The sequence below is a fragment of the Pimephales promelas genome, chromosome 21, assembly GCF_988280905.1.
Source record: "Pimephales promelas chromosome 21, fPimPro1.hap1.1, whole genome shotgun sequence".
Classification (NCBI taxonomy): Eukaryota; Metazoa; Chordata; class Actinopteri; order Cypriniformes; family Leuciscidae; genus Pimephales; species Pimephales promelas.
The window spans coordinates 14,350,866-14,377,076 of record NC_142789.1 but is presented as its reverse complement, the minus strand read 5'-3'; the positions used below and the strand labels follow the sequence as shown (position 1 = coordinate 14,377,076).

Here is a 26,211-nt window from a genome sequence, read left to right as displayed (position 1 = left end):
AGAGCAACCAAGACCTGAACGCAGAAGTATAAATGCTCACAAAGGCGTCGCCTACGTGCGTAGCCAACGCCGTACACTACGGCGTACCCTCGATGCAGAAGTATAAATTGGCCTTAAGGAACACATGTGCAAGAATCATGCTGTCTAATCAGCATCTTCATATGCCACACTTGTATCTTGGCAAAGGAGAAGTGCTTACTTACAGATTTATGAAAATATTTGAAATAGGGCTTTTGTGTACATAGAAAAAGTCTTAGATCTTTAATCTTCACGACGTGATAGGCAACGTATTCCCATAGGTAGACGTGGATCAACAGAGTCAGCTGATGCAAGCTTGACTAATGTGACCTGCCAGAACTGACGCTGCAGTATACATTTTGTAAACATGCTAAATTGGTGACATGTCCAGAAAGTATGCCAGCCATGCAAGAACGTGGATGTTTTCAGCTTCCAGGAATTGTGTACAGATCCTTGCAACATGGTGCTGTGCATTATCATGTTGAGTGATGGCCGTGGTTAAATGGCACAAAAATGGACCTCAGGATCTCGTCACAGTATCTCTGTGCATTTAAAATGCCATCAATAAAAATCACCTGTGTTCGTTGTCCATAACATACGCCTGCCCATACCATAACCCCACTGCCACCATGGGCCAATAGATACACAATGTTAACATCAGCAAACTGCTCACCCGCACGACGCCATAAGCGCTGTCTGAAATTTGCCCAGTACAGTGAAAACCGGGATTCATCCATGAAGAGAACACCTCTCCAAAATGCCAGATGCCATCGAATGTGAGCATTTGTCCACTCAAGTCGGTTACGATGACAAACAGCAGTCAGGTCGAGGCATGCAGATGAGCTTCCTTGAGACAGTTTCTGACAGTTTGTTCAGAAATTGTTTGGTTAAGCAAACCGATTGCTGCAGTAGCTGTCCGGGTGGCTGGTCTCAGACGATCTTGGAGGTCCTGGCCTGGTGTGGTAACATGTGGTCTGTGGTTGTGAGGCCGGTTGGATGTGCTGCTAAATTCTCTGAAATGCATTTGGTAGAGAAATGAACATTAAATTTACAAGCAACAGCTCTGGTGAACATTCCTGCAGTCAGCACGCTCCCTCGAAACTTGCGGCATCTGTGGCATTGTGTGTGTGATAAAACTGCACATTTTAGTGTGGCCTTTTATTGTGGCCAGCCTAAGGCACACCTGTGCAATAATCATGCTGAGCTTATATATACATTGATAGGCGTCGTATTCCTATAGGTAGACGTGGATCTGCTGAGAGTCAGCTGATCTGAGCATGAATAATGTGACCTGCCAGGACTGATGCTACACTTGATGTTTGCACATTAAAATATGGCACATCAAAGAGGCTTCATTTATGCAATGTCACTGGTTACACAAGATCCAATCAAAATCCACCAAATTTGCATATGGCAGATGGAGGTAAGTGAAAAAAAGGGCTTTCATGAACCATCTAATGTAATCATCAAACTACGATTTTTCTTCACTTTATTGTCAGTATAAATTATGGTCCCAAGAGTCCTTTCAAAAGATAATCTAAAGCATGATGACTGTAAAGGCATCATTTATATCCTGATGATCATCTTTTTCAAAGCACCAATATGCAATTTAACGTTAAACACTGTAATTCATTATTTATGTGTGGGGGAATTGAATATACAAGCTTTAGAAATACATAAGATAAATTGATTTCATTCCTCACATAAAGCACTGAATGATAACCCTTGTTCCTACTTAATTTAGTCTCAAGTTTTTTTTTTTTTTTTTTTTTTTTTTTAAGAGCATGGTGTGTTTTAATTAAAATGAAAAACTGTCAGGTTAAGAGGTTCAAATAGCTCAAGGGCAAAAATACAGCAACAGTGACGTGAATCCAAGGATCATTTATGTATAAAAAGGCTATGACTAGGAGGCATGGTCTGTATCTCATAAATACTTGTTTACAGGATAGTTTTTAATGATTAATATTATTGACATTCTCATTATTTTCTTAAAGGTGTCTAATCATACATTTTATTCATTATTTTATTGTTTTTCCAGTGGTCCACTTACAATGTAATTAAATTTTTATTGTTCCAAATTCAATCATATTTTTTTAAAGACAATTACATGACCTTGAGATATAATCCAAGGATTTGAGAATGAATTGTTTTTTTTTTCTATCTTCGTTTCAGTGAAGGAAGTTTTTTTAAACTTGATTAAGCGAATTTGACCTACACCTTTTTAAATTGAAAATCAAATTTATATTTCACAAAAGATAAAGGCATCAGAAACAAAAACTAATGAAAAGAAAAAAAAACTTTTTCAAACCAAATTGTAATTATGACCATCTTTTAATTGAATTACGACACTGTACGCTTCGTTTGGAGAGGATCCCGTGTCTGCTTATGTAATTTCTCATGTTTACTTCTAGTTCTAAAACTGAATACTAATGTGCAATTAAGGTTTCTAAAATCTTTTTTCTTTTTTTTTTTCTTTTTGTTTTATCTCTGAATGAATGAGTCATTTGTATAAATGCAACAATAACAAAAGGCCTGTCCTTTCATACACAGTTTAACTTTAGGAATTTCATTCTGTACCATTCTCTGTAAAATAAATAAAAATAATACAAAATAAATGCAGCTATAGCTCATATCCCCTTTCTCATGCACCCAGTATATCTCGTCTATTCGTCACTATCATTTACTAAAAAGGCAAAAGTCTTTCAACACATTCAACAACAACTAATAAACAGTGCAGCAACAAAACTGCAATATGCCGATAATTTATAAAATGGTTATCAGGGCTATGTGACAAGTAACTACTTTTATTTTAGAATCATAATTGTCATAACATGAGAAGTGTAACATTTTTGGCTTCGTTTTCCCTGTTGTGATTTGCCTGAGCTCTGTTAGCTAATTAGTTTCCATTGTTATTCATTACTCATCACCTGTTCCTAGTTCTGTTGATTACTCTTTGTGTATTTAAGTCTTGTTTGTGTTTTCGTAGTTGTGTTTTTTTTTTTTTTTCGCAGTAGTGATTTCCTGAGAGTTAGATTTTTTATTAAAGTGTTTCTTTGAATCTCCTGCGGATTTTTAGTTCCGGCGTGCCTCAGATCGCTCACTTTTTGTCACGGAGCCCGAGCCTGAAACGATGCCAACACCAGAGACGGTAGCTGAGCCTATTATCACCCCAGAGCACGAGCCCAACAGAAAGTCCATCCTAGTGGGTGAGCTAGTAGAGCATGAAGGAATGGAATGGAGTCCCACCACCACTGCACTGGCCTGGCCTCTGGGAAATATTATGAGGATTTGGAAGAGGATATTCCCCATAATCTACCATCCCCCATGGTCCTGCCCAGCTCCAAGTCTCCTGCATCTCTAATGATCTTACCCAGCCACCCTCTCCCACCCCCTCAAACAAAGTCAGTCAGTCTTGTGGCACACATCTGTTGCTCCCTTCAATCCCCCTCAGCTCCTTCTCAGTTGGATTTAACTCCAGCTCTGCTTGTCTCCTCTCTGGACCACCTGGGGCCATCATCCTCATTGTTTCACCGAGCTCCCTCATCACTTCAGCTTCGCCTTGGTCAGTCATCACTCTGTCTGTGCCACAGACATCCTGGCCTTCAGCTGCGCGTCGTCCCTCCACCCCAATGGCTTCATCAGGCTCCACCTTCAGACCGGCCTAAATCATATCGGCTCCTGTCTTCATCTCCTCCAACTGTCATCGCCACCTTGGTTTCTCCCACCGTCATCTACTCTTCTCTTCAAACTTTGGCCAGCCCCTCATCCTCTTTCAAAGCCCCCTCCCTACTTATTTTGACTTGTTACTTTACAGTACAATATATTTTCAATGAAATTACAACTTTTATCCAAATTTGCATTTACTTTTTCCCTCCAGCGTTTTTAAAAAAACTTCCCACCCACCACCAGCATTTTTAATCATTTTCACATGTGTCATGGCACCCAGACTATTTAGTTGTTTGAATATCTGTATATTCAATATAATAGAAAAAAAGAAGAGAGCCTCTGCAAATATATACATATATTTTATTATAGCTTATTCTTTTTTTTTTAATCAACACTTGAATGTGGGTACGTTTTATATAAAAAAAGCAAAATTTTAAGACAAAAGCTGAGAAGAAAAGACTATGCCTAAAGTCCATCAATAACCCCAAAGCTACACAGTCCTATAGCTTGTCCTGGTTTGACATTTCATTCTGTAACATTAGGCAGTTTTGATTTCTATGCTGTTCCATGTTGATGATCACATTATTTTACATTTGCATATGCTTATATGTGCCGTCGCTTGTTTCTGTTTCCTCTTCATTATTTTGATCAGGAGATTCAGTACTCTCTACAGTCTAACAGTGACAACATGGAAAGCCAGAAATATCAGTCAATGGTGGGGAAGCATTTGCTGCAACCCAATTCACATACTATCCGTCCTAAATAGTATTCGAAAATATAATTAGTACATCCCAAATTGTAGTATGTTGAAATGAGTGTTCCAAAGAGACCCGGATGGTCTAACATATCCGGTCAGAGTCCGAAGTGCAGATCGATGCACACTCTAGCGGCAGTTTGTGAACTACAAATACGACTGAAAAGTGTTAAACAACTACAGACATGGAGGACGCGTGAGTCCAGAGGTTGTGCAGAGGTTTAGATAAAAGGGATTTAAGTGATTGATTATCATCAACATCTAACCTGACAAAAATGTATTTATTCAATATTGTCTACATTATTATATAGAGTGCTGAAATTACGACATCACTCTGTAGGCCAAAACGTGGAAGTGAGTTGGCATTTTAGCACTCCCGGTTCCCTCGCTCTAAAGCCTATGGGATTTTTGAATAGGTTTTTGCTAAATCGCCTGAAAAAAGGTCTGTGGCGAACAAAGCCTCTAAATAAGCCTCTAAATATTTTCACGTTTTGATCTATGACATAGAACACACAGTTATAACCTGCTTGTGGTTTTTTAAACTTTATTGTGTCTGCTTGTGTTTTTTGAAAAAAAGTCTTTATATAGTCTTCAAAATGTATAAAATTTGGATTAACTTGTAAAGATTATCTTGATAGACAAAACGTGTAAGGGTCACAACTCTTTGTTAAACAAAGAAACAAAGTCTATGGTGGTGGTGGTGGTGGGGGGGGGGGGTCTATGGGTAGTTCGCTCCATGTTGCTTCATTAAAAATTATATTGGAATAATCCATGGCGCTAAAGGTAGGTTTGTAGTTTCCTGCTGAGTCCAACACACACACACACACACACACACACACACACACACACACACAGGTATCTGACGTGAAACCCCTGTAAACACACACACAGGTATCTGACATGAAACCCCTGTAAACACACACACACAGGTATCTGACGTGAAACCCCTGTAAACACACACACACACACAGGTATCTGACGTGAAACCCCTGTAAACACACACACACACAGGTATCTGACGTGAAACCCCTGTAAACACACACACACACAGGTATCTGACATGAAACCCCTGTAAACACACACACAGGTACCTGACATGAAACCCCTGTAAACACACACACACACACAGGTATCTGACATGAAACCCCTGTAAACACACACACACACAGGTATCTGACGTGAAACCCCTGTAAACACACACACACACACAGGTATCTGACATGAAACCCCTGTAAACACACACACAGGTACCTGACATGAAACCCCTGTAAACACACACACACACAGGTATCTGACATGAAACCCCTGTAAACACACACACAGGTATCTGACGTGAAACCCCTGTAAACACACACACACACAGGTATCTGACATGAAACCCCTGTAAACACACACACACACAGGTATCTGACGTGAAAACCCTGTAAACACACACACACACAGGTATCTGACGTGAAACCCCTGTAAACACACACACAGGTATCTGACATGAAACCCCTGTAAACACACACACAGGTATCTGACATGAAACCCCTGTAAACACACACACACAGGTATCTGACGTGAAAACCCTGTAAACACACACACACACAGGTATCTGACGTGAAACCCCTGTAAACACACACACAGGTATCTGACATGAAACCCCTGTAAACACACACACACACAGGTATCTGACATGACACCCCTGTAAACACACACACACACAGGTATCTGACATGAAACCCCTGTAAACACACACACAGGTATCTGACGTGAAACCCCTGTAAACACACACACACACACACAGGTATCTGACGTGAAACCCCTGTAAACACACACACACAGGTATCTGACGTGAAACCCCTGTAAACACACACACACAGGTATTTGACGTGAAACCCCTGTAAACACACACACACAGGTATCTGACATGAAACCCCTGTAAACACACACACACACACACACACACAGGTATCTGACATGAAACCCCTGTAAACACACACACACACAGGTATCTGACATGAAACCCCTGTAAACACACACACAGGTATCTGACGTGAAACCCCTGTAAACACACACACACACACAGGTATCTGACATGAATCCCCTGTAAACACACACACACAGGTATCTGACGTGAAACCCCTGTAAACACACACACACAGGTATCTGACGTGAAACCCCTGTAAACACACACACAGGTATCTGACGTGAAACCCCTGTAAACACACACACACACACAGGTATCTGACGTGAAACCCCTGTAAACACACACACACAGGTATCTGACGTGAAACCCTTGTAAACCCTTGTGTATTTAAGTCTTGTTTGTGTTTTCGTAGTTGTGTTTTTTTTTTTTTTTTCGCAGTAGTGATTTCCTGAGAGTTAGATTTTTTATTAAAGTGTTTCTTTGAATCTCCTGCGGATTTTTAGTTCCGGCGTGCCTCAGATCGCTCACTTTTTGTCACGGAGCCCGAGCCTGAAACGATGCCAACACCAGAGACGGTAGCTGAGCCTATTATCACCCCAGAGCACGAGCCCAACAGAAAGTCCATCCTAGTGGGTGAGCTAGTAGAGCATGAAGGAATGGAATGGAGTCCCACCACCACTGCACTGGCCTGGCCTCTGGGAAATATTATGAGGATTTGGAAGAGGATATTCCCCATAATCTACCATCCCCCATGGTCCTGCCCAGCTCCAAGTCTCCTGCATCTCTAATGATCTTACCCAGCCACCCTCTCCCACCCCCTCAAACAAAGTCAGTCAGTCTTGTGGCACACATCTGTTGCTCCCTTCAATCCCCCTCAGCTCCTTCTCAGTTGGATTTAACTCCAGCTCTGCTTGTCTCCTCTCTGGACCACCTGGGGCCATCATCCTCATTGTTTCACCGAGCTCCCTCATCACTTCAGCTTCGCCTTGGTCAGTCATCACTCTGTCTGTGCCACAGACATCCTGGCCTTCAGCTGCGCGTCGTCCCTCCACCCCAATGGCTTCATCAGGCTCCACCTTCAGACCGGCCTAAATCATATCGGCTCCTGTCTTCATCTCCTCCAACTGTCATCGCCACCTTGGTTTCTCCCACCGTCATCTACTCTTCTCTTCAAACTTTGGCCAGCCCCTCATCCTCTTTCAAAGCCCCCTCCCTACTTATTTTGACTTGTTACTTTACAGTACAATATATTTTCAATGAAATTACAACTTTTATCCAAATTTGCATTTACTTTTTCCCTCCAGCGTTTTTAAAAAAACTTCCCACCCACCACCAGCATTTTTAATCATTTTCACATGTGTCATGGCACCCAGACTATTTAGTTGTTTGAATATCTGTATATTCAATATAATAGAAAAAAAGAAGAGAGCCTCTGCAAATATATACATATATTTTATTATAGCTTATTCTTTTTTTTTTAATCAACACTTGAATGTGGGTACGTTTTATATAAAAAAAGCAAAATTTTAAGACAAAAGCTGAGAAGAAAAGACTATGCCTAAAGTCCATCAATAACCCCAAAGCTACACAGTCCTATAGCTTGTCCTGGTTTGACATTTCATTCTGTAACATTAGGCAGTTTTGATTTCTATGCTGTTCCATGTTGATGATCACATTATTTTACATTTGCATATGCTTATATGTGCCGTCGCTTGTTTCTGTTTCCTCTTCATTATTTTGATCAGGAGATTCAGTACTCTCTACAGTCTAACAGTGACAACATGGAAAGCCAGAAATATCAGTCAATGGTGGGGAAGCATTTGCTGCAACCCAATTCACATACTATCCGTCCTAAATAGTATTCGAAAATATAATTAGTACATCCCAAATTGTAGTATGTTGAAATGAGTGTTCCAAAGAGACCCGGATGGTCTAACATATCCGGTCAGAGTCCGAAGTGCAGATCGATGCACACTCTAGCGGCAGTTTGTGAACTACAAATACGACTGAAAAGTGTTAAACAACTACAGACATGGAGGACGCGTGAGTCCAGAGGTTGTGCAGAGGTTTAGATAAAAGGGATTTAAGTGATTGATTATCATCAACATCTAACCTGACAAAAATGTATTTATTCAATATTGTCTACATTATTATATAGAGTGCTGAAATTACGACATCACTCTGTAGGCCAAAACGTGGAAGTGAGTTGGCATTTTAGCACTCCCGGTTCCCTCGCTCTAAAGCCTATGGGATTTTTGAATAGGTTTTTGCTAAATCGCCTGAAAAAAGGTCTGTGGCGAACAAAGCCTCTAAATAAGCCTCTAAATATTTTCACGTTTTGATCTATGACATAGAACACACAGTTATAACCTGCTTGTGGTTTTTTAAACTTTATTGTGTCTGCTTGTGTTTTTTGAAAAAAAGTCTTTATATAGTCTTCAAAATGTATAAAATTTGGATTAACTTGTAAAGATTATCTTGATAGACAAAACGTGTAAGGGTCACAACTCTTTGTTAAACAAAGAAACAAAGTCTATGGTGGTGGTGGTGGGGGGGGGGGGGGGTCTATGGGTAGTTCGCTCCATGTTGCTTCATTAAAAATTATATTGGAATAATCCATGGCGCTAAAGGTAGGTTTGTAGTTTCCTGCTGAGTCCAACACACACACACACACACACACACACACACACACACACAGGTATCTGACGTGAAACCCCTGTAAACACACACACAGGTATCTGACATGAAACCCCTGTAAACACACACACACAGGTATCTGACGTGAAACCCCTGTAAACACACACACACACACAGGTATCTGACGTGAAACCCCTGTAAACACACACACACACAGGTATCTGACGTGAAACCCCTGTAAACACACACACACACAGGTATCTGACATGAAACCCCTGTAAACACACACACAGGTACCTGACATGAAACCCCTGTAAACACACACACACACACAGGTATCTGACGTGAAACCCCTGTAAACACACACACACACAGGTATCTGACGTGAAACCCCTGTAAACACACACACACACAGGTATCTGACATGAAACCCCTGTAAACACACACACACACAGGTATCTGACGTGAAACCCCTGTAAACACACACACACACACAGGTATCTGACATGAAACCCCTGTAAACACACACACAGGTACCTGACATGAAACCCCTGTAAACACACACACACACAGGTATCTGACATGAAACCCCTGTAAACACACACACAGGTATCTGACATGAAACCCCTGTAAACACACACACAGGTATCTGACGTGAAACCCCTGTAAACACACACACACACAGGTATCTGACATGAAACCCCTGTAAACACACACACACACAGGTATCTGACGTGAAAACCCTGTAAACACACACACACACAGGTATCTGACGTGAAACCCCTGTAAACACACACACAGGTATCTGACATGAAACCCCTGTAAACACACACACAGGTATCTGACATGAAACCCCTGTAAACACACACACACAGGTATCTGACGTGAAAACCCTGTAAACACACACACACACAGGTATCTGACATGAAACCCCTGTAAACACACACACACAGGTATCTGACGTGAAACCCCTGTAAACACACACACAGGTATCTGACATGAAACCCCTGTAAACACACACACACACAGGTATCTGACATGACACCCCTGTAAACACACACACACACAGGTATCTGACATGAAACCCCTGTAAACACACACACAGGTATCTGACATGAAACCCCTGTAAACACACACACAGGTATCTGACGTGAAACCCCTGTAAACACACACACACACACACAGGTATCTGACGTGAAACCCCTGTAAACACACACACACAGGTATCTGACGTGAAACCCCTGTAAACACACACACACAGGTATTTGACGTGAAACCCCTGTAAACACACACACACAGGTATCTGACATGAAACCCCTGTAAACACACACACAGGTATCTGACGTGAAACCCCTGTAAACACACACACACACACAGGTATCTGACATGAATCCCCTGTAAACACACACACACAGGTATCTGACGTGAAACCCCTGTAAACACACACACAGGTATCTGACGTGAAACCCCTGTAAACACACACACACACAGGTATCTGACGTGAAACCCCTGTAAACACACACACACAGGTATCTGACGTGAAACCCTTGTAAACACACACACACAGGTATCTGACATGAATCCCCTGTAAACACACACACACAGGTATCTGACATGAAACCCCTGTAAACACACACACACAGGTATCTGACGTGAAACCCCTGTAAACACACACACACACAGATATTTGACGTGAAACCCCTGTAAACACACACACACACAGGTATCTGACGTGAAACCCCTGTAAACACACACACAGGTATCTGACATGAAACCCCTGTAAACACACACACAGGTATCTGACATGAAACCCCTGTAAACACACACACAGGTATCTGACGTGAAAACCCTGTAAACACACACACACACACACACAGGTATCTGACGTGAAACCCCTGTAAACACACACACAGGTATCTGACATGAAACCCCTGTAAACACACACACAGGTATCTGACGTGAAACCCCTGTAAACACACACACACACACACAGGTATCTGACGTGAAACCCCTGTAAACACACACACACAGGTATCTGACGTGAAACCCCTGTAAACACACACACACAGGTATTTGACGTGAAACCCCTGTAAACACACACACACAGGTATCTGACATGAAACCCCTGTAAACACACACACAGGTATCTGACGTGAAACCCCTGTAAACACACACACACACACAGGTATCTGACATGAATCCCCTGTAAACACACACACACAGGTATCTGACGTGAAACCCCTGTAAACACACACACAGGTATCTGACGTGAAACCCCTGTAAACACACACACACACACAGGTATCTGACGTGAAATCCCTGTAAACACACACACACAGGTATCTGACGTGAAACCCTTGTAAACACACACACACAGGTATCTGACATGAAACCCCTGTAAACACACACACAGGTATCTGACAGGAAACCCCTGTAAACACACACACACACACACACACAGGTATCTGACGTGAAAACCCTGTAAACACACACACACACACACACACACACACACACACACACAGGTATCTGACATGAAACCCTTGTAAACACACACACACACACACACACAGGTATCTGACGTGAAACCCCTGTAAACACACACACACACACACACACACACACACACACACAGGTATCTGACGTGAAACCCCTGTAAACACACACACAGGTATCTGACGTGAAACCCCTGTAAACACACACACACACACACACACACAGGTATCTGACGTGAAACCCCTGTAAACACACACACACACACACACACACAGGTATCTGACGTGAAACCCCTGTAAACACACACACACACACAGGTATCTGATGTGAAACCCCTGTAAACACACACACACAGGTATCTGACGTGAAACCCCTGTAAACACACACACACACACACAGGTATCTGACGTGAAACCCCTGTAAACACACACACACACACAGGTATCTGATGTGAAACCCCTGTAAACACACACACACAGGTATCTGACGTGAAACCCCTGTAGACACACACACACACACACACAGGTATCTGACGTGAAACCCCTGTAAACACACACACACACAGGTATTTGACGTGAAACCCCTGTAAACACACACACACAGGTATCTGACATGAAACCCCTGTAAACACACACACAGGTATCTGACATGACACCCCTGTAAACACACACACACACAGGTATCTGACATGAAACCCCTGTAAACACACACACAGGTATCTGACATGAAACCCCTGTAAACACACACACAGGTATCTGACGTGAAACCCCTGTAAACACACACACACACACACAGGTATCTGACGTGAAACCCCTGTAAACACACACACACAGGTATCTGACGTGAAACCCCTGTAAACACACACACACAGGTATTTGACGTGAAACCCCTGTAAACACACACACACAGGTATCTGACATGAAACCCCTGTAAACACACACACAGGTATCTGACGTGAAACCCCTGTAAACACACACACACACACAGGTATCTGACATGAATCCCCTGTAAACACACACACACAGGTATCTGACGTGAAACCCCTGTAAACACACACACAGGTATCTGACGTGAAACCCCTGTAAACACACACACACACACAGGTATCTGACGTGAAACCCCTGTAAACACACACACACAGGTATCTGACGTGAAACCCTTGTAAACACACACACACACAGGTATCTGACATGAATCCCCTGTAAACACACACACACAGGTATCTGACATGAAACCCCTGTAAACACACACACACAGGTATCTGACGTGAAACCCCTGTAAACACACACACACACAGATATTTGACGTGAAACCCCTGTAAACACACACACACACAGGTATCTGACGTGAAACCCCTGTAAACACACACACAGGTATCTGACATGAAACCCCTGTAAACACACACACAGGTATCTGACATGAAACCCCTGTAAACACACACACAGGTATCTGACGTGAAAACCCTGTAAACACACACACACACACACACAGGTATCTGACGTGAAACCCCTGTAAACACACACACAGGTATCTGACATGAAACCCCTGTAAACACACACACAGGTATCTGACGTGAAACCCCTGTAAACACACACACACACACACAGGTATCTGACGTGAAACCCCTGTAAACACACACACAGGTATCTGACATGAAACCCCTGTAAACACACACACAGGTATCTGACGTGAAACCCCTGTAAACACACACACACACACACAGGTATCTGACGTGAAACCCCTGTAAACACACACACACAGGTATCTGACGTGAAACCCCTGTAAACACACACACACAGGTATTTGACGTGAAACCCCTGTAAACACACACACACAGGTATCTGACATGAAACCCCTGTAAACACACACACAGGTATCTGACGTGAAACCCCTGTAAACACACACACACACACAGGTATCTGACATGAATCCCCTGTAAACACACACACACAGGTATCTGACGTGAAACCCCTGTAAACACACACACAGGTATCTGACGTGAAACCCCTGTAAACACACACACACACACAGGTATCTGACGTGAAACCCCTGTAAACACACACACACAGGTATCTGACGTGAAACCCTTGTAAACACACACACACAGGTATCTGACATGAAACCCCTGTAAACACACACACAGGTATCTGACAGGAAACCCCTGTAAACACACACACACACACACACACAGGTATCTGACGTGAAAACCCTGTAAACACACACACACACACACACACACACACACACACACACACACAGGTATCTGACATGAAACCCTTGTAAACACACACACACACACACACACAGGTATCTGACGTGAAACCCCTGTAAACACACACACACACACACACACACACACACACAGGTATCTGACGTGAAACCCCTGTAAACACACACACAGGTATCTGACGTGAAACCCCTGTAAACACACACACACACACACACACACAGGTATCTGACGTGAAACCCCTGTAAACACACACACACACACACACACACAGGTATCTGACGTGAAACCCCTGTAAACACACACACACACACAGGTATCTGATGTGAAACCCCTGTAAACACACACACACAGGTATCTGACGTGAAACCCCTGTAAACACACACACACACACACAGGTATCTGACGTGAAACCCCTGTAAACACACACACACACACAGGTATCTGATGTGAAACCCCTGTAAACACACACACACAGGTATCTGACGTGAAACCCCTGTAGACACACACACACACACACACAGGTATCTGACGTGAAACCCCTGTAAACACACACACACACAGGTATTTGACGTGAAACCCCTGTAAACACACACACACAGGTATCTGACATGAAACCCCTGTAAACACACACACAGGTATCTGACATGAAACCCCTGTAAACACACACACACACACAGGTATCTGACATGAATCCCCTGGAAAAACACACACACAGGTATCTGACGTGAAACCCCTGTAAACACACACACACAGGTATCTGACGTGAAACCCCTGTAAACACACACACACACACACACACACAGGTATCTGACGTGAAACCCCTGTAAACACACACACACAGGTATCTGACATGAAACCCCTGTAAACACACACACACACAGGTATCTGACATGAAACCCCTGTAAACACACACACACACACACACACACACAGGTATCTGACATGAAACCCCTGTAAACACACACACACACACACACACACACACAGGTATCTGACGTGAAAACCCTGTAAACACACTCACACACACACAGGTATCTGACATGAAACCCCTGTAAACACACACACAGGTATCTGACGTGAAACCCCTGTAAACACACACACACACAGGTATCTGACATGAAACCCCTGTAAACACACACACACACACACACACACACAGGTATCTGACATGAAACCCCTGTAAACACACACACAGGTATCTGACGTGAAACCCCTGTAAACACACACACACACAGGTATCTGACATGAAACCCCTGTAAACACACACACACACACACACACACACAGGTATCTGACATGAAACCCCTGTAAACACACACACAGGTATCTGACATGAAACCCCTGTAAACACACACACACACACACACACACACACACAGGTATCTGACGTGAAACCCCTGTAAACACACACACACAGGTATCTGACGTGAAACCCCTGTAAACACACACACACACACACACACAGGTATCTGACGTGAAACCCCTGTAAACACACACACACACACACAGGTATCTGACATGAAACCCCTGTAAACACACACACAGGTATCTGACATGAAACCCCTGTAAACACACACACACACACAGGTATCTGACGTGAAACCCCTGTAAACACACACACAGGTATCTGACGTGAAACCCCTGTAAAAACACACACACACAGGTATCTGACATGACACCCCTGTAAACACACACACACACACACAGGTATCTGACATGAAACCCCTGTAAACACACACACAGGTATCTGACGTGAAACCCCTGTAAACACACACACACACACACACACACAGGTATCTGACGTGAAACCCCTGTAAACACACACACACAGGTATTTGACGTGAAACCCCTGTAAACACACACACACAGGTATCTGACATGAAATCCCTGTAAACACACACACAGGTATCTGACGTGAAACCCCTGTAAACACACACACATACCACAGGTGTAAACACACACACACACAGGTATCTGACGTGAAGCCCCTGTAAACACACACACACACAGGTATCTGACGTGAAGCCCCTGTAAACACACACACACACAGGTATCTGACGTGAAACCCCTGTAAACACACACACACACACAGGTATCTGACGTGAAGCCCCTGTAAACACACACACACACAGGTATCTGACGTGAAGCCCCTGTAAACACACACACACAGGTATCTGACGTGAAACCCCTGTAAACACACACACACACACAGGTATCTGACGTGAAACCCCTGTAAACACACACACAGGTATCTGACATGAAACCCCTGTAAACACACACACACACACACAGGTATCTGACGTGAAAACCCTGTAAACACACACACACACACACAGGTATCTGACATGAAACCCCTGTAAACACACACACACACACACACAGGTATCTGACATGAAACCCCTGTAAACACACACACACAGGTATCTGACATGAAACCCCTGTAAACACACACACACACACACAGGTATCTGACGTGAAAACCCTGTAAACACACACACACACACACACACACACAGGTATCTGACATGAAACCCCTGTAAACACACACACACACACAGGTATCTGACATGAAACCCCTGTAAACACACACACACACACACAGGTATCTGACGTGAAACCCCTGTAAACACACACACACAGGTATCTGACGTGAAACCCCTGTAAACACACACACACAGGTATCTGACGTGAAACCCCTGTAAACACACACACACAGGTATCTGACGTGAAACCCCTGTAAACACACACACACAGGTATCTGACGTGAAACCCCTGTAAACACACACACACAGGTATCTGACGTGAAACCCCTGTAAACACACACACACACACACAGGTATCTGACGTGAAACCCCTGTAAACACACACACACATAGGTATCTGACGTGAAACCCCTGTAAACACACAAAAACAGGTATCTGACGTGAAACCCCTGTAGACACACACACACACACACACACACACACAGGTATCTGACGTGAAACCCCTGTAAACACACACACAGGTATCTGACGTGAAACCCCTGTAAACACACACACACACACAGGTATCTGACGTGAAACCCCTGTAAACACACACACACACAGGTATCTGACGTGAAACCCCTGTAAACACACACACAGGTATCTGACATGAAAAACCCCTGTAAACACACACACAGGTACCTGACATGAAACCCCTGTAGACACACACACAGGTATCTGACGTGAAACCCCTGTAAACACACACACACACACACACAGGTATCTGACGTGAAACCCCTGTAAACAGACACACAGGTACCTGACGTGAAACCCCTGTAAACACACACACAGGTACCTGACGTGAAACCCCTGTAAACACACACACACACAGGTATCTGACATGAAACCCCTGTAAACACACACACAGGTACCTGACGTGAAACCCCTGTAAACACACACACACACAGGTATCTGACATGAAACCCCTGTAAACACACACACAGGTATCTGACGTGAAGCCCCTGTAAACACACACACACACAGGTATCTGACGTGAAGCCCCTGTAAACACACACACACAGGTATCTGACGTGAAGCCCCTGTAAACACACACACACACAGGTATCTGACGTGAAGCCCCTGTAAACACACACACACAGGTATCTGACGTGAAGCCCCTGTAAACACACACACACACACAGGTATCTGACGTGAAACCCCTGTAAACACACACACACACACACACAGGTATCTGACGTGAAGCCCCTGTAAACACACAAACACACAGGTATCTGACGTGAAACCCCTGTAAACACACACACAGGTATCTGACATGAAACCCCTGTAAACACACACACAGGTATCTGACATGAAACCCCTGTAAACACACACACACACAGGTATCTGACGTGAAACCCCTGTAAACACACACACACACACACACACACAGGTATCTGACATGAAACCCCTGTAAACACACACACAGGTATCTGACGTGAAACCCCTGTAAACACACACACACACAGGTATCTGACGTGAAACCCCTGTAAACACACACACACACACAGGTATCTGACATGAAACCCCTGTAAACAAGCACACACACACACAGGTATCTGACATGAAGCCCCTGTAAACACACACACAGGTATCTGACGTGAAACCCCTGTAAACACACACACACACAGATATTTGACGTGAAACCCCTGTAAACACACACACACAGGTATCTGACATGAAACCCCTGTAAACACACACACACAGGTATCTGACGTGAAACCCCTGTAAACACACACACACACAGGTATCTGACATGAAACCCCTGTAAACACACACACACAGGTATCTGACGTGAAACCCCTGTAAACACACACACACAGGTATCTGACGTGAAACCCCTGTAAACACACACACACAGGTATTTGACGTGAAACCCCTGTAAACACACACACACAGGTATCTGACGTGAAACCCCTGTAAACACACACACACAGGTATTTGACGTGAAACCCCTGTAAACACACACACACACACACGTATCTGACATGAAACCCCTGTAAACACACACAGGTATCCGACGTGAAACCCCTGTAAACACACACACACAGGTATCTGACGTGAAACCCCTGTAAACACACACACACACAGGTATCTGACGTGAAACCCTTGTAAACACACACACACAGGTATCTGACATGAAACCCCTGTAAACACACACACACACAGGTATCTGACATGAAACCCCTGTAAACACACACACAGGTATCTGACATGAAACCCCTGTAAACACACACACACACACACAGGTATCTGACGTGAAAACCCTGTAAACACACACACACACACACACACACAGGTATCTGACATGAAACCCCTGTAAACACACACACACACACACACACAGGTATCTGACATGAAACCCCTGTAAACACACACACACACAGGTATCTGACATGAACCCCCTGTAAACACACACACACACACACAGGTATCTGACGTGAAACCCCTGTAAACACACACACACACACACACACAGGTATCTGACATGAAACCCCTGTAAACACACACACAGGTATCTGACGTGAAACCCCTGTAAACACACACACAGGTATCTGACATGAAACCCCTGTAAACACACACACACACACACACACGCACACACACACACACACGGACACACACACACTCACGCACACACAGAGAGAGAGAGAGAGAGAGACCCATGTTGCTTACACAGGCCACCTGGTCATTTGGGTGCCAAAATAAATATGAAATGGTTTTATTCAACAATTTTCCAGATATCAAAAATTGTTTAGTTTCTCTCACAATACATCACAGAGAAGGACATTTTTGTTTGTGTTTTTGCTGAGGAAAAGCATTAGGAGATCAAACACCTCACAGGCACGATATAATGAGAGAATTTCCAGCCCTGCTGTAACTGCATTTATAAACATTACTCAAACTGAGTCCTTGATTTGACTGACAAGCAGAGAATAGAAAATCTGGGTTTGGAATTGAACATCTAAAGAATAAACAATATGATTGACTTGGTGTCTTTCTTTAAAATAATGTAAGAATAAAGAAATAAAGGCACTATTGTTTAAAGAACTAGTGCAGTGCCAATACAAAAAAGTTTGATTGCTCATTGTTACAATTACACAGCAAAAGTTCAGTGACATTTTAATTTGAGCATGACAATGTTTAGCTGACAGAGTGTTTATATCAGTGTGTTTAATTTTTAACCAATTCTGAACATCATCTTAACATCTTCAGTGTGTGCTTCTTTTACCAACTTATTTAATGATATCTTTTGTATTTCTAATTCAAACTACGTCAAATTTGTCACTGCACTTACTCGTGCACGTTGCAAGACACTGTCAAGTTTGAAATCCATTGGACAAACAGTTCGAGAGATATGCGAATAACAGACACACACACACACACACACATCCAGACGTTCCTGTAATTTATAGATAGAAGTATAAATCAAAGAAAAGCATGTGCATTTATTTAATCTGACTGAACAAAAACAGTTATTGTGAGCAAGCCTGATCTTAACATTTATTAATGTTACATTAAAGATTGCACCCCAAGGCAGCTCACCTGGTATGGAAAAGTGCAGCATAGGCCTCACTTCCCGCCAGGACGTAACTGATTCCAATGGACACACTGTTGAAGACACAGTTCGTTATCAGCCCTCGTTACAATAATGACAGTTCATATTGATGAGGAGCTGTCAAGGACTAATCAAACAGGATCTTCCATTGCTTCAAATCGAAGTTGGACAAAGCCAGATATTTAATCTTTATAAGGGTCATTGTTCATTGTACTTTTGACTATTGAAACTTCAAACAACAATCAAAGATCAACCTTAAAGTGAATTTTGGCATAATATGAAGAGCTCTTTTCCAAAACGCGTTAAACGACATTTAAAAAAAAAATGAGTTTGTCGTGTCATTCTGCTGTGGACAGAACCCTTTCACTGCTCTATCAACGTTTCATGCCGAATCGCTATATTTCCTTGTTTAAAATGTACTGCAAGATACAGTTTCTTTCCAAACCACGATTAGCGCCAGCCCTGTTTTTAGCCTAAACACGATAAATCCTCAAATTCAATGAGCGCTCTACACAATCCAGCACGGCGGCACTCTGAACAGAGGTTTATTATGTTCATTCATTCCTCAAAATGAGTCCTAGTTTTCTAGTCGACTAGTAGTAGATCATTTAAGCCATTTGTATTATCAGTAATCACATATATTGATTTAATTAAATGGGAGAGAAACCATATGAGCGTTTTTAATTGCATATTCCGCATCTCAATGTATGCATAAAGCTTGCCACAAAGAACCGGCAAAAGTAATGATTATGCATGAAACATTTGAATTGTTTATTAATAAACTAGTGTTTTCTGTCAGTGTCAGCAACAAAGATAAAGTTGATGATGCTTACTCGCCATCTTCGCAGTGAACGCGCATAGAGAAACGCATACTTCGAATTAGCCAACATACGCAGAGAGTTGCCAATTTATTTTAGTTTTTAATTGTTTTGTTTAAAAGTAGATATTTAAAGCTTTCTGTAGCTTAGTTCTCAGGCCTGTGTGAGGCAAGCATCGCGGTGTTTCGGTTCATATTATGAGACGCGCTCCGGTTCACATGCGCGCCTCTGTGTCCTGATTATATTGTCTGATATTTACTTCTAATGTATTAATCCAGTCAATTTGTCGATGAAACATTTATTAAAATGAAGATACAATTTATATGAAACGAAATTTACAAGCTTTCTACAAAACAAAACTTAATAAGTGGTCAAAATCATGTCTGACGCACTCCAAATATTTTCCGATATTGGGCAGCTTTTGAATTTTGATCCTATCTTACTCATCTCATGCGGTTCCCTTTTCATAGCCTACTCAACATAGATGAAATAATAAAAATAAGTAATGTAATATTATTAAAAACAAATGTGAAATGTTTATTTTGTTTTTTTGTTTTTTTTTAACTTATATTTAAGCGTCATGCTGCTCCGCTTTGCTCACATGTTATGTAGCCTGTGTGTGTGTGTGCATGTGCTGGAGGGGTGCCCATCCCTTTTTTGAATATCGTTATCATATATTGATCATTTTTAATAATTCGTTTTTTTCATGCATATGTTGAAATTGGTACTATTTGTTTGAGGTTTATTTAGATTTATAGCGTTTTGGAAAAAAAATAAAATTAACTTTTAAATTATCATTAACAATATTGTTGTTTGATTTAATAATTATTGTTCAAAATGTTCAGACTGAACCAATAAAACATTTAAACAGGATAATTTGAATATTCACAAAATGTGTGGGTCTAGGTAAAAAATGTAGTTTTCCTGAAAACTATTGAAATGGATTTATAGCGTTTTGGAAAAGAGCTCTTCATATGTGATGGTTTGGATATTCAATACCGTGTGCGAGTCTTGAATTTGTCCACTTTTTTTGAAGAAAAGTTTGACAATCCTTGCTAACATAAAAGTTAGATATCAGTTATTTAACTGATAAAACCTATAAATTAGTGGAGAATTTTCAGTCTCAAGATACACACAACCAAAATACCAAACAATAATACATTTTGGCCAAATGAGGAAAAGGTCATTAAAGAGACATTTGAAACTATAATGAGAGCACGCTATTGATTTAATTGTTTATTTATTTAAAGAAAGCTCTCCTAATTTAATCCAAGAAATCTTTCAGTTTTGCATTTTGGCACTAATGTATAATGTTGAATGCTAAATATTGAGTTAGTTGGTCTAAAAAATGTAGCTGTCTGTGTGAAATAACTACAGAAGAAAACAGATTTGCACCATCATAGTGGACAATGCTGTGTGGATCTGTGGTCCTTGACTGGTTAGAGAACGCAATCTGTCATGGAAGCACATTGATCGAGGGCTTAGCCTCTTGAACACAATGAGGATAGAATCGATTGCATGTGTGTTAGCCAAACCTGTCTAAATGCTGATAACAAGGCTTTTCCATTCAGTTGCATGACTGAGCATGCAGAGCATTGCAACGAATGATGCCGTGTTAAGTGTCAAAGGCATTTCTCAGTAATCACCACTGATGCCCTTAGTGTTCTTTCCCAGTAAAACTCCCAACAGAACTCATGTATTTTGGATTCTGTATTTAGTTTTGCAATACCATTCATATAGAGGACACTGTTATAGTAGTCACAATGCCAATGGGGGCAGAACAAAACAATTTTGCTTGAAAATCTATCAAAGAAAATGATTCATTCTTGTTAAAAATACTTCAACGTCTTTCAAAAGTACCCCAAAACTTTAGATTTGACTAAAGTAAAGAAAAAGATGAAAAATAAGTGGGTGGAGAGCTAATTTACATCTAACATCTGGTAATTAATAACGACCCATTTATAGACAGACAGATGGGCGGCCATATTGGCAACTATACGAAAAGTGGTCGGCCATTATTCCATTATTCTGCACCATTATTCCAAAGGTGAAATGTTAAAACTGTTGTACGGGGCAGTGCTGCTGACATTTCACATATAAATAACACCGCATTTTATGGCAGCCCAGAGAGCATAACATGAATTTAAAACCTACTTAATGCTCATATCCATAGAGGATGTTCGCGCATGTACCTCCTCAGCGGAGAGCAGCTTTTAACTACTTTCTGAGTCCCATTGACTTCATTAACCTTTTTTGTTGATCAAAAACTGAACGAGATGCTCTCCTCAGACTAATTGAAGGGGTTCAGTGACATTTTAGCGGAGCACGTTTGTGACACATTTATGAGAATGTCTTCTTTATAGCGAACCCTGAAATGAACACAAATATCTGAGCCGAGGTCATGTGGCACCGGCTGGTAATTATTATTATTATTTATTTTCGCCAAAAAGACTTTATACATACTTCTGGGATTTTTATTTTTAAAAACTGTACTCTTTTATTTTTTTTATGATTTTATGCATCTATTTGAATATATCCTAGAAAATGTTATGCATAAACATTTATGGCAGTTATTCAAAAGCTTTTTCCTCTTTTACTAATAAAGAGCACAGACAATAAATAGGGGAAATACATGCTGCTTCTTTCCCTCAAGCAGCATCTCTATGAGTTAATGATCTTGTCTGTTTACCTCAGGGCACTCTTATACAAAAAGAGCTTTTGACTCTGAGCCAGTTCACCATTAACGTGAGCTCACAAGGCCAACATCATGTTACAACACAATTTAAGAGGCCAACAGAAGTATAATACATTTAAAGTTCATGGTAAATTACAACCCATAGTATGAAAGCTCTACTGAAATGCATGAATGCTGTCCAATGTTTCAAGGCTATAAGTTATGTATGTTAAAATGTTGTTAAAACAGCCCGATGGCATCCAACAATGACTCATCATTGCATCAGTGCGTGTGTTAATGTTTTTACTTGCATCTGACCTCAACAGACTGAACAGAAGAATGATTTCCACATCAAAAAAGATTTCCGGAGAAGTTTTTCACATCAAAGGAGGCGGAGCTTCAGAGCCACACCTACCTATATTACATAAATTCCATGGACCAATGGTAGATGTTTGATGCTCAAAAATGTTTACCAAACGGAGCAAACCTTTCAGAAAGTTCACTTTGACGAGCTGTTTTGTACTCCTGAAACAAACCCCAAATTAACTTTTGGCATGATTTTGTTTAAAATGACATCACACCAGTTCGTTCTTCGATTTCGCTTGAAGCATACGGGTGCCTTAAGATAACAAATGCAGGTTACCACTTCTTTACTACAGTGTAGTAAAACTGTTTTTCGAACATTGTCTTTCTGGTAAAACTTGTTAAAGGAGAACTCCAGTGCAAAATTAACTTTTGGTCTAATACAACATTGGTACCTAGTCAACCATTCTCTGAGATTTGTTTTCATTATAGTCAAATGTAAAGAGTTTTATCTCTAAAAACTGTTTAGCGTATACGCTAGTATATGGGGGCATTTACTAAGTAAAAAGAAATCGCTAGTTTATACCACTAACAAGGCTCAAAATAGCCCCACACTTACACAGTAACATAATGAGAGTCCCTACATGCAAAACGAAGCATTGAGAACTTTTTAAGTGTACAGACCGTTTAATAAGAAAATATTTTATAAAGACAGTTCACTTTGTGCATACAGGCGGCGCCATCTTTGGAAAACAGTCTCGACAAGTCGAACCACGAACGTCGTGCTGAGTGAGCTGAACTGCATGAAGTTCAGCGAACTTCTGAACTGTATGAACGGCGTTCGTGGTTCGAATTATCGAGTCTCCTGCCTGTATACACGAAGTGAACTGTCTTTATAAAGTATCTTCTTATTAAACGGTCTAAACTCTTACAAAGTTCTCAATGCTTCGGTTTGCATTTCGGTTTGAATTTACTGCAGTCTTCAGTGTCACATGATCCTGCAGAAATAATTCTGATATGGTGATTTGGTGTTCAAGTTTTCGTATTATTATCAATAATAATAAACAATTATGCTACTTAATATGCACGTGAAAATCAGTGTGAAAATCTTTTGTTCAGGAATCTTTGATGAATGACTTTTTTTTTAAAAATAGAAATTGTATGTAACATTATAATTATAATATTTTTTTATATATATAATTTCACACTAATGTTCTCACTTGGAGCAAATAATCTCTCACACAATGTAACACTGTCCATCAATAAAAGGGTGAAAGAAATACTGACGAGGTCCTGATATTGACAAGGGGGCGGAGAATTCGCATCAGCTGTGTGTGTGCTTGGCCATCATCAAGTGGTGTTTTAGACTGGACGTGCTGCGATGATGATAGCTCAGTTCACAATGACAAAACACACAGATCACTTTGGTCTTGTGTGTGCGGCGTCGTGCTTGTTGTTTTGTTTTCGGTCTAGCTAGATCCCCTTGTGCTTTTGCAAAACGCGCATGCCACGTCCTGTAGCAAAAGTAAGTGAAAGAAACAACAAAGTTTGCTAGGACAAAAAGACAGTTAATCGCGCAATAAAAAATGTACGCCGTTAAAATGGGTTCGCGTTAATGCCGTTAATAACGCATTTAACTGACAGCCCTAATTATAGGTACACAGCAAATTTCAGGAGTTGAAAAATCATGAGTTAGGCAAAAAAGTGTGAAAGTTCGGTATTTTACAATTAAAGCCCTGTTTTAAGATCGTCCCTGATGAAATAGAATGGTTGAGATTGTTTTTTAGACAGATGCTGCTGTCGCAAGAATTTTTGGATTCTGTGTTAGCACCCCCCCACCTTTATAATGAAAGCATAGGTACACTCGAACAATCATTCATTAAAACGCATAAAACTTTAGTTTACAAAGACGTGAAACTCAACGAGTGGTCTGAGGTGTTCACTGATATGCTCACACAAAAAACGCTGCAAAATATGCTTTCCAACAGGTTTCATCGTAGTTTTTGTCCAAGTCCATTTTCGTCCTGTTTTTGGTCGAAGTCGCCAGTATTCGATTATCGAGTTTGCGTGCGCGATCCTTAGTTATCTAGTTACCAATGATCGCGCACGTGAACTCGACACTTTACTACTGTGGACTTCGACCGAAAACAGGAAGAAAATGAAGTCGGACAAAAACTACGATAAAACCTGTTGGAAAGCATCTTTTGCAGCGATTTTTGTGTGAGCATATCAGTGAACACCCCAGACCACTCGGTGAGTTTCACGTCTTTGTAGATTAATATAGATTGATAACTAACTGTAACTGATGTATAGATTAATATCTTGCCTTCGTGTTCTTCTAGATTTTTTTTATTTATTTAGTTTAGTTTTCACATCATTGTTCTTTTCTCATTTGTATTGTGATGACATTGAACATATTGTTAACACATGTTGTATATTGTACACAAGTGTATGTCATAATAAATTGAATCTCTGTGTTTTGCGGGGGAAAAGTCAAAAGAAATTAAATAAAATAAAGTAGAATTTTGAGTAAGCAAGGAGTATAGACGAACTATAAAAAAATTATAATATTATTTATATATACAATATTATTTTATTAGTATAGTTTATTTATAAAAAAAAAAT

General features: G+C 41.3%; 1 protein-coding gene across 1 annotated transcript in view; it reads right to left on the bottom strand.

The window, feature by feature from the left end:
• Positions 1 to 26,211, bottom strand: part of LOC120476142 (uncharacterized) — a 479,146-nt gene that overhangs the window by 411,884 nt on the left and 41,051 nt on the right. The window contains 1 exon segment of the mRNA XM_089125368.1: positions 19,779 to 19,844. Within this exon segment, the coding sequence (XP_088981494.1) occupies positions 19,779 to 19,844 (66 nt within the window).